General features: G+C 41.0%; 1 protein-coding gene across 1 annotated transcript in view; it reads right to left on the bottom strand.

Moving 5' to 3' along the window:
• Positions 1-10,331, bottom strand: part of SPAG17 (sperm associated antigen 17) — an 89,085-nt gene extending 78,754 nt beyond the window's left edge. Inside the window, exons 1-3 of the mRNA XM_083855265.1 lie at positions 10,221-10,331; positions 1,755-1,895; positions 901-975 (exon numbers count right to left, since the gene is read on the bottom strand). Of these exons, the coding sequence (XP_083711391.1) occupies positions 901-975; positions 1,755-1,895; positions 10,221-10,313 (309 nt within the window). The 5' untranslated portion in view covers positions 10,314-10,331. The remainder of the gene's footprint in view (positions 1-900; positions 976-1,754; positions 1,896-10,220) is intronic.
• Between the last annotated feature and the right edge of the window lie 2,317 nt (positions 10,332-12,648).

Below are 12,648 nucleotides of genomic sequence, written 5' to 3'. Positions count from 1 at the left end.
TTCAAAATCCTTCTGTCAAGTAGAACTGAAGAAGTTTTACACATCTGGTAATATAAAGGTGAGTTTGCCTGGGAGGCTAGTCCTAAATTAAGAGAGTTAATTGCATAAAATTCACAGTCCTGTCAGCAGTAAATAATTCCAAAGGGACTTGTTCAGATAGCAGCCTGGCATTACTGAAAAACAGACCGCAGCTAAAAAGTACTATTATAAAGTCCACCAAAACCTGAGACACATAAAAAGTTTATTAGTCATTGCATAAATAAAACACAAAGTTGTTTTAGAGGGATCCAAAATTCTTTATGCTCCAGGTCTGTAAGAACTGTAAAACTCTACCTGAGAAAATTTTAAACCATTTTTTTAATTAATAGCAGGATTTTATCGCCCCTCACAAACTGTGAGTAAAACATTAACAGGGTAGGAGGAAGTACTCTTTGTACTAAGCATGATTCCAAACCCTGCTGACATAGCCCATTAGATGAATCAGATTACATCAAACTGCGATTATAATGGGTACTAGCACATAGAATAGTGTTTCATATAGGGGACTGCATACCCATAAATTAAGGTATAAGTTTCTAAATTATTGGGAGCATCTGAGACAGAAGAGTCTGACAGGTTTTATGTAATTTGACACACCACCATCAAAATATGACCAAAATATCCTTCAATAATGAAACTCATATCCCTGAAAATATGTTTTGATCATCACTTAACCAGCAGTTCAACAGAATATTGCTGGTATCACAAAAACAAAGCAGCTTAAATATCTAGATGATTGAATGTTTTTACCAGCTACATCCAACAAATTTGCATTTACTCAAGAGTGAATAACAAAACCACAAGGCTCTACACATGTCAGTGTAAAAGAGCACTGACTCTGCAATACATGTTTTAACCTACCTCATAGTACATAGGCGCATGTACCATCTTAGGCTTTTTTCCCCTTTGTTTTGTTTGACCCCCAACTTCTGCAATCTGCAAGTAAAGAAAGCATTCTACTGTGAGAAGATTTTAGGTTTACCTGAAGTACTTTAGTCATTATTCCCTTTTGCAAACACTACACTCACATCCCAAAACAGAGAGGAATCATCTTATGGCAACCCTGTACCTTAGGGAGGGAGTTTTTTTCATCAGCATCTTGAAGAAAGTCTGTAACAAAACTTTGTTTACAGGGAGCAGAGCAGCTTATACCATAAGCTTTTCTTTTTCCGTTTTTAACTCCTATAAATTAGAGCAATGAAGCTAGTAGAAAGTATAGAGAATAACTCCTATGAGTAGATGAGGGAGCTGGGGCTGTTTAGTCTGGAGAAATCCATTTCTCAGGGAAGACCTTATCCCTGTCCATAACTCCCTGAAAGGAGGTTGTAATAAGGTGGGGCCTTATCAGCCTCATCTCCCAGGCAACAAACAACAGGATGAGAGGAAATGGCCTCAAGCTGTGCCAGGACAGCTGAAGATGGACATCAGGAAGAATTTTTTCATCGAAAGGCTTGTCAAGCATTAGAAAGGGCCACCATCCCAGGAAATGTTCAAGAAATGACTGCATGTGGCACTTAATGCTGTGGTTCAGTTGATAAAGTGGCGTTCAAAGGTCAGACTCAATGATACTAAAGGTCTTTTCCAAACTTATTGAATTAGTGTAATTTTTTAAACTTCCACAGAGTAGTTTATCATTACCACAGACCAAAGAAGGCAGTATCTAGATGTGACATCTACAGTTTGGTTCGTTATTAAAAGTTACTTTCTTGAAATACCTGTCTGTAAACGTCCTCATGCGTTACCACACTGAAGAGCTTTCGCTGTGGCACCTGCACAGCAAGAGCCAGGGCCTGGGTGTGGATTTCATCTTCAATCTTGGTCCCAACAATGAAATTGATGCTAGGCTTCCAGTCATCCTACATTCCAAAATAAAATATTGAAGTAAATATTTATATAAAGTAAATACTAAAACTCGTGCCAACAAAAGTTCTTCTCTGCAGTTTCAAAGAGTAATCTTGCAGAGACAGATTTACGTCACTTTAAGACATATAAAAGATTACTGTATTAATCACGCTGAAATTGCACACAACCCGAAAAAGTCCCGACTACTTTGTCCCAATTCTTTCTGCCATCAGGTGGCAGCATTTTGCTATGGAAAACAGACATGCTTGCGAACAGCCTTAAACCCTTTTGCAGGCAAATGATGCATTAGCACCTCACGAAGATGTATTAACTTTTAAATGGCATTTGCAGATTTGACAGTTCAGATAGCAAACAAGAAATGAATTTTGAATATATGTATTATTGTGATTATTCGATGTAGAAAAAAACCCCAATTTTCAGCTCTCTCATACTGTGAATTAAATATTTTCTGTACATTGCAGCATTACTTTTATGATGTTTTATGAAGGTATATTTACGCATAGTATGACTCTTGCATGGTTTCACTAAATTTTCTGAATCAAGAGAAATTAAGTAAAATTACCAATGGCAAGTTGTACACTACAATATTGATAAGTTAAAAACACTAGCAGTTTTCAAACATTTGCAGTAGCATACACATTATTGTCATGTAAAAAATTTTTCAGCACTAAAGAAATGCAGAACAAGAAAAGACAGGAACACTTTATTTAGTGACGTACATCCACAAAAGCTTAACAATTATGTAATTTAAGCAATTTTTGCTGGTTACTCTCTTTCATATTCCTACTGGAATCCCTTTCACCAAGTCACTATCTCCAGCACATCTACACCTCACTCTAGAGTATTCTTTATCAGTATTAGTGGTGGCTGAACTAGGAACATTTGTAATGGTTGTGGTGTACAGGAATCACCAAATCTACTTTTTTTCAATGCATATCTGCATGTGTAAACTGCAAGGTTACCAATGCAGCTACATAAAGGTAAACATGGAAAGGGATTCAGTCAGGTCAAGGCAGTCCCAGGACAGTCACATTAATCAGGACCAGGCTAAGCAGAGTCACAGTCCAGTGTGCATCATAGCAAGGAAAGACTTTAAGAGATTTAAGATAGGGTGGTAACTTTAGGATATTGAATATTTTAATATATTTATATTAGGTACAAAGTCCTTATGGAATAGGAACAAAATCTGAGCTGAGTTACAGTAAAGTAGGGAAAAGGAGCATTCTAAGAAAAAGACTCAGATAGTAAGAGAAGCATCTTCTTCCAGTTTTACAGTACCCTTCTTCATTTGTTCCTTTTCTTAACTGGTAAAAAGCTGACCTAAATGCCTGCAATTTGAGTAACTGATGGCTTGGGATGGGAGAAAGCCACAGCTGACTTAAGTTTCAAAACAGTGCATGCTTGCATGGTGGGCAAGAGTTTGTCAAGCACTTAAGGTAACAAAGGATAACATAAGTATGCCTCATTTTTCTAACCACAGAATATTCAGAAAAACAAAAAAGATGTAAAGATCACCTGGCTGGTTAAGTGAAACTGCAAGTAGCTACAGATCAGATAACTAATCCAAAAGGGTGCCTACAGCTCCACATACCATGAACTTCCTTATGGTTTATTGCAGCACAAAATAAACCCAAGTTTTTAAAATTATGAAGTGCCAGAGAGATCAAGCATATCACTGATGCTCTAGGAGTGTGCAAACATGGTGGAATTTATGAGTCCTGCTGCACTGGGGCAGCAGGCACTGCTCATTGGAGAACTGGCAGCAGTAGTAGGGACTGCACCAAGTACACTGAATTTCATTGTGCTCTTTTAAGTCTTTCTGCCTAAAGCTGCAAGATATCTACTGGTGCACAGCACTGTGAAAGAGCTCTAGGTATTCCTGTATTGTCAACATACATAGGAGTTGTAGCTAATCTGGTTTAAAGTTATCACTGTATACCTGCCAAGAGTTGGACAGTAAAATTTCAGCATTCTTTGAACAGGAAGTATTTAGATGCCCATGCTTGTGTGGAAATACATCATTTTCCAGGCTCTCAGAACTGAGACTGAAATGCCTTCATGTGGCAGTATCCCGGTGTCCCCAGTACTGACCAGCAGACACAGAATCTTTAGAATAACCATCTACCTGTGGCATGAGCTACTGCAACAACTGTTATCACTCCACTGCCCACTTCAGTGAGGACCACCAAGAGAGGGAAACAAGGTCCAGTAAGTCTCACAGGGAGATGCTGACAGCCCAAGAGCAGCAAGAATCAGGAATGTCAAGTTCTACTCAGGATCCTACGTTAAGCATAGTCCAGCAGCTTTACAGAGCTTACTCCAACAACTTCCTGCAGTTCTTCAGATATATAAAAAAATGTCTATCAGAGAGTTCTAAAACCCTGCCATTCTAAAATCCTGCCTTATGCCTTTAGTTCCTCCTTAAAACGTGCTGACAGTTTGCTGCACACAAATTAAACCAGCCTAGCACTTATTAATATACTGCAACGATAGTGTCTGTGGAACCTGCCTTCCTTATCCTCTCTCTTGATTTTTCCAACCCTTTGTCGCAACTATTCCTAGTTAATTTCTTCTTCCTTTTCCACTCTTTGTTCCTCATCTGAGTTATGCCACTTGTCTTAATGTTTCCCCCACCTGTGACTTGCTCCTCAGCTCTTGTCCTCTGTCTCCTTGTTCAGCTAGTCTTCAGTTTCATTATCTGATCCCACTTTAGACCTTCTCCATCCTCAGATTCCTTCTACAAATTCTTATCCTCTAGCCCATATAAAAATTCCCATGTATTTTCAGAGTTATGGTGGAGCACTGAGACTCTCTTTCACAAAAAGTACTATAAGCCTTTCTAAGAAAAGAAATTCCTTATTTCCACTGTTGTGCCCACCTTCTCAGCAGCCTGTGACAAAGCATCAGAGCAAAACATCAGGGTAGGTCCTGCTTGTGCAAAATGAGTATTTAAAAAAACCAAAAAACCCAGGACTTATGCAAACAAAATTATCGAACTCCAGATTTTTGTTATCCAAGAAGAAATGATCATCAGTGGGCCACATCTCCCCACTGAAAATGTTCTGCTTCAAAGAGACAAGGTGATAAAGCATAGAACAGCTATGAGAATATTAATACTACAGGCAAACCATTGGCTAATACAGTAAAATAAAAGACATGGAATAAGCCTCTACAAGATAACTGGTAGTGAAAATTAATCTTACTTAATTCTACAGAAGTATATGTGGCTTGATACAAGGTCTTTTGCACAAAAAATTAATTATTAGAGACAGCCTATACATCCCTAGTGCTAAATGAAGTAAAGAAACTGCTTTTCTAAGAAAAGTGCAATACCTGGGAATAGGAGCTGGAAGTAGCTAGTAAATATCTTCACAGCAAATAATGACCTACACTTCTCAGAATCATTAATAGCAATGTCATCTATTTCTAGACTGACTGGTTTTGAAGCCCTTAAAGATCATTTTTCAGAAAAGCTGCACACTGAGAACATGAATTGAAGTCAATAGTCAATGTGCAGCATAAATACACAGTTTAAGGTGTTTAATTGATTAGACTATTTTCTGAGGTTAAAAATCTAATATTTTTGCAATACTGGCTTTATATTATCGATCCTGTAACAGTATCCCTAATGTTCAAGGCACTGAAAGGACAGAGAAGAAACAGACCCTGCTTCTACAGCTCACCAGCTAAAATCACAACATAAAAATGTGAAGGAAAAGTAGTAAAATGTATATGGTTACTTTAAAAATATTTTCTCCCTCAATATACAACTGCTCCTCTACTTAGTTTTATTCTTTCAAATGTTATTGTAGTATCAAGGCTTGAGAAAGGATCTGAAAGAGGATAGATTAGTGACCCTAAGGCTACCTCAAACGACGTTCCCAGCTTAATGAACAGGAGGAAAAAAACGATAAAAATAACTACTGGAAAATCATGGAAACAGTCTAGGGAGCTTGCCATTGAGAATTTAACATGAGCACTACAAACTGCACAAATAAGACCAAAATGCAGGGAACAGATATCCTACAGAATCAACAATGCTGGTTCAAATGTGAATTTTAAAAAAAAAATGAAGCTGGAAATGTGGCATTGGCAACTGAATATTGCTTAAGCAATCTGAAACAAATTCCAATTAAGGGCCGGCCACACGGCTCTCACTGGAAAACATCCAGTGACCACCACTGTTACAAATGACACTGTCCTGCTTTTAAAATTCCTGGCCATGTCAAGAGCTGAAATGCACCAAAGCCTCTCGGTGTTAGAAATAACCATCTGTGTGCAAAACTTCTATGTCCCTTAGTTGGAGAGGCTCCAAATCTGCAAGATCGACCTAATTCTGGAAGCTCCATGTAAGCGGCAAATGGTTTTCCAAAATCCTTCCTTTCACAAGAGAGAGAAGGTGTCTCATCTTCTCAGGATTTCGCTCTCAAGGCTCCATTGTGCTCCTCTGTAATGGGATTTTTTCCAATATTAAAAACCAGTACACATAGCCTGCATATCTTCATCACAGCAGTATTGGAATAGCATAGGTATGTTAAGAAAATATCTAACTTTAATTAATCTTGAAGAAAAAAGCAGATGTAACACACAATTTTTTTTCTTCATTTTTATATGTATATTGTTTTCTCTGCTTCATTTCCTAGACACAAAAGAGCAGCTGTTCTATGGTAAGACATTTGAACAAGTCAGGTATATTTATTTTTTCAGTACCAGTCTCTAGATCTTTTTGGCTAAGTAAAGGATCAAGCAGCCATCTTACCCTCCTCCCATTTCCAGACAATCTGGTTATTTGTCATTTTCTTTTTGTGGTACTTAGTGTTGTGGGGTTTACTATTTTTTGTTTGGTTGATTTTTGTTTGGTTGGTTTTTTGGGGTTGTGTGTTTGTTTTGTTTGATTTTTTTTTTTTTTTCCCCCTTAGGACAACAATCAGTAAGTTAATTTCATTACAGCATTAGAGAATTTTGAATTTACCTGTAAGGGCAGAGAAGAAACATTTGAAAACTCAAGACTCAAAACATCTGAGCATCAAACATATCAGTGATTTATGAACAATTAGAGTAGCAACTCTAGCACCCTCTACTTTCAACAATGAGAGAGCTTGAGCTGCAGTAAATACAACTGGCATTACTTGGAAAGGTTGTTTATCAGGAGTTTTGTGGCCTTAAGGTAGGACATCACTGCTTGGAAATCTGCAGACCCACTTCCATTACCTGCTGATTGACACACCTACATTTACTAATGGCTTTTGTTTTAAAGAGCCTGAGCTTTTGCTGTACAACATGAGAGAATATCAAAGCTCAAGAGAATGTTAACTCTTCTCTGAAGAGGAAGTAGTATGAAAAGCAATCAAAAGTGGAGCCTTCCTATTCAGAACATTTTTAAAGATTTCACAAGGTTTAAGTTCAATTTTCAGGCTCTAAAATGCCAATAAAGTGAGAGAAATCATACAGAACATGGCTTCCAGCTGCTATGCTTAGTTATACTAGTTAATAAGAACAAATAATAAATGACAGTTATTTTAATTAAGGGCTGTATTTGCCCAGACTTCACTTTTCACTTAGCAAAAATTGCCCTTTAGCTACTTAACACATGCTAAGTTTATAACTACTTAAAAATCCTAATTTATATTTTGTAATTTAATTCTGTAGTGAACCCAATCAAAATAGATGATAAATATCTGAAGGCAAATACAGTTTGCAACTCCATGTTCTTCTGCACAGCACATTACAAACAAGAAAGAAATACATAAACTATAATGTGAGGCTCTGGAAAATCCATATTTCCTCTGTATGTGTTTTTAAGTTGTGTGTTTGCCAGTTTTCACAGTGCATTTAGTAAAAGCAATTATTTGCTTAGTAAATACCATTTAAATCATATTTTCGTTAGTATACCTGTTCATAAAAATCTTAACAGCACTGGTAAAATGCTTTTCATAGATTGAACTAATAAAACAGTGCAAGTCATAAACACATTAAAATGTGAAATTTCACCACTCAGTCTATCTGGTACAATTTAAATCCAGTTCTAGCAAACTCCCTTTGCCTCCAACAAAGGGAAAGAATATTTTTCAAATTGATACAAGTAAAAGATTTAAAAATTCTTTACATATGAATTATGAAGAGAGATATTTATTTACTTGATAGGAGTTCCTGCCATCTCCAAAATCATTTCAGATTCATATGATATTCACATACAATACTGAGGACGAGTGAGAAATAAGTTTTGTGCACTATGTCTGGTGAGATCTAAAATTCAAGCTGCTCAACACTCTCTTTTACAGACTGCTTTCAGTTCCTTAGCTTTTTATATTTGAGTTTAAACGGTATGTTATATGATTACTGGGGTAAGGTGGCTGGGGGAAGGGAAAGTGTGGTTAGACTATGTGCAAAATGAGATCTGATTTTTAAAAATCATGTTTATCCCTTAATAAAAACCCCTATGTGATTAAGTAGTTAAGATATTCAATGCCCTCTGTGTTCAAGAGGAAGGAATTAAATTTGGCAGCAGAGCTGTGCTTGTGTCAAAGATTTGCTTTTACAGAGCATGTTTATTTACATTATGTACACCCACATTTGGCCACACTTGATGGATCTTGATTCACACATGCTCAGAAGAGATTTGCTGGCATTTGACAGTTTTGCACCGAGTGTGCTCTTGCCCATGACTGTAAGAGCTGAACAAGAAAACTCCTGCAGTAAGAAATTTCAGTGGCTGCCCAGCATCTCAGAATCCTGAGTTCAAGCTGACTGCAGCAAGGGGACAGTTTTTCCCCAAGTTCCCAAGGCTCTCTCTGTGAGCACGGCAGAGAAAGTGAAATTAGCTTAACTGGAACAGAAAGCAGTTAGATGATACCAGAATTACGGAAACAAGGAATCTCAAGTCAGCCCCCGTGGGTATAGGCATTACGATAATCTTTAATTAGGTGATCACATACTTTTTCCTACAGAATTCTTGCCCCATTCAGTGAACACTCAACATTTTTTTTCCATCTGCCTCAATGTGTGGTCCAGAATAATACCAACTCTGACATTTCCTAAATTTTGAGCATTTTATTTCCTACCTTTAAAAATACTTCAATATAATGGCTTGCATTTAAGAAATGTAATAAATTACGTGTAGAGGCAGCAGGGCATACAAAGCACTTCGTTCAGTGAATTCACTGCACAGTATCCACAACCACAATAAACACCACCATAAAAAAAACATAATCACTAATTGGCACCTTGCTATTAAGCACTGGAGGAAGACCAGGAACAGAGTGGGTGATGGAGATTGAGCCTTCACTCCATCCTTACACTTCAGGGAGGTTTCCCAAGGGTAGGGACAAGATTCACAAGTAAGAAAGGGCTCAAGCACTTTAGAACTCTACTGAAAAATCTGTGTTCTAGGGAAAAATGGGAAACAACAGCCTAAGCTATTCAAAAAGTGGTCTTGTTTGGATAAGCTTGTATTAAATGGTTACTACCAAATAAAAGTAAAAGCAAGTAAATATTTAAGAGATTTTTTTGACATCTGTGGCTTTTTCAGGAAAAGCAATTAGCCAGTTTAAAAGCCTCCTCCTGAATTAAAAGTTCCTCATATTTAACCAGTGCTGCTGGCATAAGGAAAAAAAAACCCAACAAAACATAAACTCACATCAGCTAAAACAAAAAACTGCCTTTTTTTTTTTTTTTTTTTTTTTTTTTTTTTTTTTTTTAAATAGGGCACAACAGGAATCCAGAAAACAAGGAAGCCACGGAAGCAATTTGTCTCACTTGCAGAAGCCGTGCTAGATAAACACATGTGAGATAAATATTATTGTTTGCTAAACTACCGCCCTACTCTGAAACCAAATTCTCTCTTGCAAGTTCGAGATTTATGAGAATTACATTGCTTACACAGAACCTGGAAACCTAAATATGCCTTTAGATCCTCACACTATGTAAAAGGAAAAAAAAAAAAAAAAAGAAAAAAAAAAAGAAGAAGAAAAAAAGCGCCTTTTAGCTGCACACACACTCAGGCAGGAAAATTACAGCTTCACATTTTCAACGCTACGGTTAATGCTGTGTCAGCACCTCCATCAAACCTCGTTGTTCAGCAGTTTATAAAAAGTTCACTCCCAGGCGAAACTTGGCACCCTGAGCCCAGAAAGGAAAGTGCCGAGGGGAGGGAGGAGCGAAGGGAGACCCGCAGGGCCAGGCTGGGTGCCGGGGGCAGAGGGACAGGGGGCTCCAAACACCGGGACCGCTCAGGGCCCTCCCGGGGCCACCCTGGAGCCCCCTGGAGCCCCTTGGAGCCCCTGGAGCCGCTCCCCTTCCCCCGCCGGCTCTGCCTTCACCTCCTCGAAGGGGGCGGACACCAGCGCGGCCTCCCAGCTCGGCTGCTCGGAGACCGATGAATCCCGGACGGATTTGGGCCGCTTGGGGCCCATGGCGGCTCGGCAGCCCCAGCCCCAGCCCGGCCGGGCCCAGGCGTCGCCCCGGAGACGGCGCCCGCGGGCGGAGCCGGCCCAGCGCTGGGCCCGGGCGGCGGCGGCGCTTCCACGGGCTAAGGTGGGGGAGCCGGGCCCACTCGGCCTCGGGAACGGGCATCATCAGCCTCTGTAAATATCTAAAGGGGTGTCAGAGCATGGGGCCAGGCTCTGCTCGGTGATGCCGAGCCACAGGACAAGAGGCGATGGGCGGAAAGTGATGCACAGGAAGGTGCGCCTGAATGTGAGTGCGGACTTTGAGCACACACTGGAACGGGCTGCCAGGAGAGGTTGTGGAGTCGCACTCACTGGAGATAGGCGAGAAGCATTTGGATGCAACTCTTGTGCCGTGTGGTTCTAGGAGCTCTGCTTAAGCAGGGAGGCTGGACCAGGTGATCCACTGCGGTTCCTTCCAACCTGTAGGATTCTGTGGATTCTCTTGGGGCTCTTGGGTACTTTTATCATCAGTTTTGAGACACTGAGGCACCCCCATCACAGCCACCTGAAGGAGAAGCCTCACCGAGGCTGCCTGGGGGGTGTTGGGGCGGCACAAGGACACCAAGTGACCCATCTCATCCCTGAGGCACCAAGTGACACATCTCGTCCCCCAGGGCACCAAGTGACCCATCTCATCCCCAGGGCACCAAGTGACACGTCTCATCCCCAGGGCACCAAGTGACCCATCTCATCCCCAGGGCACCAGGTGACACATCTCGTCCCCAGGGCACCAAGTGACCCATCTCATCCCCAGTGCACCAAGTGACACATCCCCAGGGCACCAGGTGACACATCTCATCCCCGGGGCACCAGGTGACACATCTTGTCCCCAGGGCACCAAGTGACCCATCTCATCCCCAGTGCACCAAGTAACACATCTCGTCCTCAGGGCACCAAGTGACACATCTCATCCCCAGTGCACCAAGTAACACATCTCGTCCTCAGGGCACCAGGTGACACATCTCATCCCCGGGGCACCAAGTGACACATCTTGTCCCCAGGGCACCAAGTGAGACATCTCGTCCCCGGGGCACCAAGTGACACGTCTCATCCCTGGGGCACCAGGTGACACATCTCATCCCTGGGGCCACTGGCAGTGCCCGTGGCGGGCTCTTAGCGTGGCCCTGAGGAGGGTGAAGGAGTGACCTCCAGGCTCTGTGGCGGGGCAGGGTGTGCACAGGTGTGGGCAGCCAGGCCTGCTCCTGGCCCAAGTGGCTCCCCAAATACTACCATATGTTACTGCACTGGGAGCAGAAGGGGAGAGCGAGGCACTGTTGGGAGAAAACAGGAGAGCTGCCAAGATAAAGAATTCATTACAGAGGAGTCATGTCGTGATCTCACACTGGAGACGAGTGAAATATTCTGTGTGATTTAACATTTGGTGAAAATACCCCAAACCACATGCTGCCCTTCCCCCACTCCCTTATAGGGACTAGGGTTGCTCAGAGCCTCCAAATCTTTATTTTATTTTCGTCAGAGCTTAAAACCCTGCTGTGCAGTGTGTTACTGCCTTAGTCAGGACTTCATTCTGGGATGATACTGAGCTAGTGTGTGTGCTGTATAAAACACCTTTTATTACATAGCTTTAGTGAAGAGGTAGGAATTTAGCTGCATAGGGGATGTAACAGGCAAGTCTCTCATCATTTTTGTTTGCATAAAGGTATCTTCCCAGCGTTTGTAAATAGCAATGCAGTTGGTAACATGGGAAAACTGCACAGTAGATTTGCCAACATCCATTAACATTTCCCCCCAGCCGATCTCTTGGCTGATGTTCGTTTTTCTCTTTTTGAGTTTTTCTTTTATTGTCCAGAAAAAACAAAAATCACTTGTTCAAAGAAACAGGCTGCATGACATTCCCACCCTATCCTTGTTCTTCACTAAAGTCTAGGACATACAGCCTGTGACAGGTGGGGTGCACTGACAGAATATGGAAAGGAGAAATGGGGCAGGATCACCAGCTGATGTAGCAGAACAATAGAAAGGTTTAGGGTCAAATGTACAGATAGCGTTGCTAAATACCCTAACTGTGAAAAACCCATCAGGTTTTTCATGACTCAGTTTTCAGGAATAAATATAAATTTTGGGAGGAGTGACAGGACAGGCTTGTGTACCCAGATCTTGATGGTGTGACTGGAATGTGCATTCCCATGACTTTGGTGGGAGATGATAGCTGTTTAATTATACCCATACCTGGATCTTTATGCTCAGATCATTGTAAGGTTAAAAACCAGAGACTGGTGTTAGCCAACCAAAAGCTCTGAGAACACAAATAGTAGCTGTGAGGACCATGAACTGGCCT

This window comes from Zosterops lateralis (assembly GCF_965231275.1).
Source record: "Zosterops lateralis genome assembly, chromosome: 2".
Taxonomy (NCBI): domain Eukaryota; kingdom Metazoa; phylum Chordata; class Aves; order Passeriformes; family Zosteropidae; genus Zosterops; species Zosterops lateralis.
Note: the sequence above shows the minus strand (reverse complement) of the source record. Positions and strands in the feature narration are given on the sequence as shown.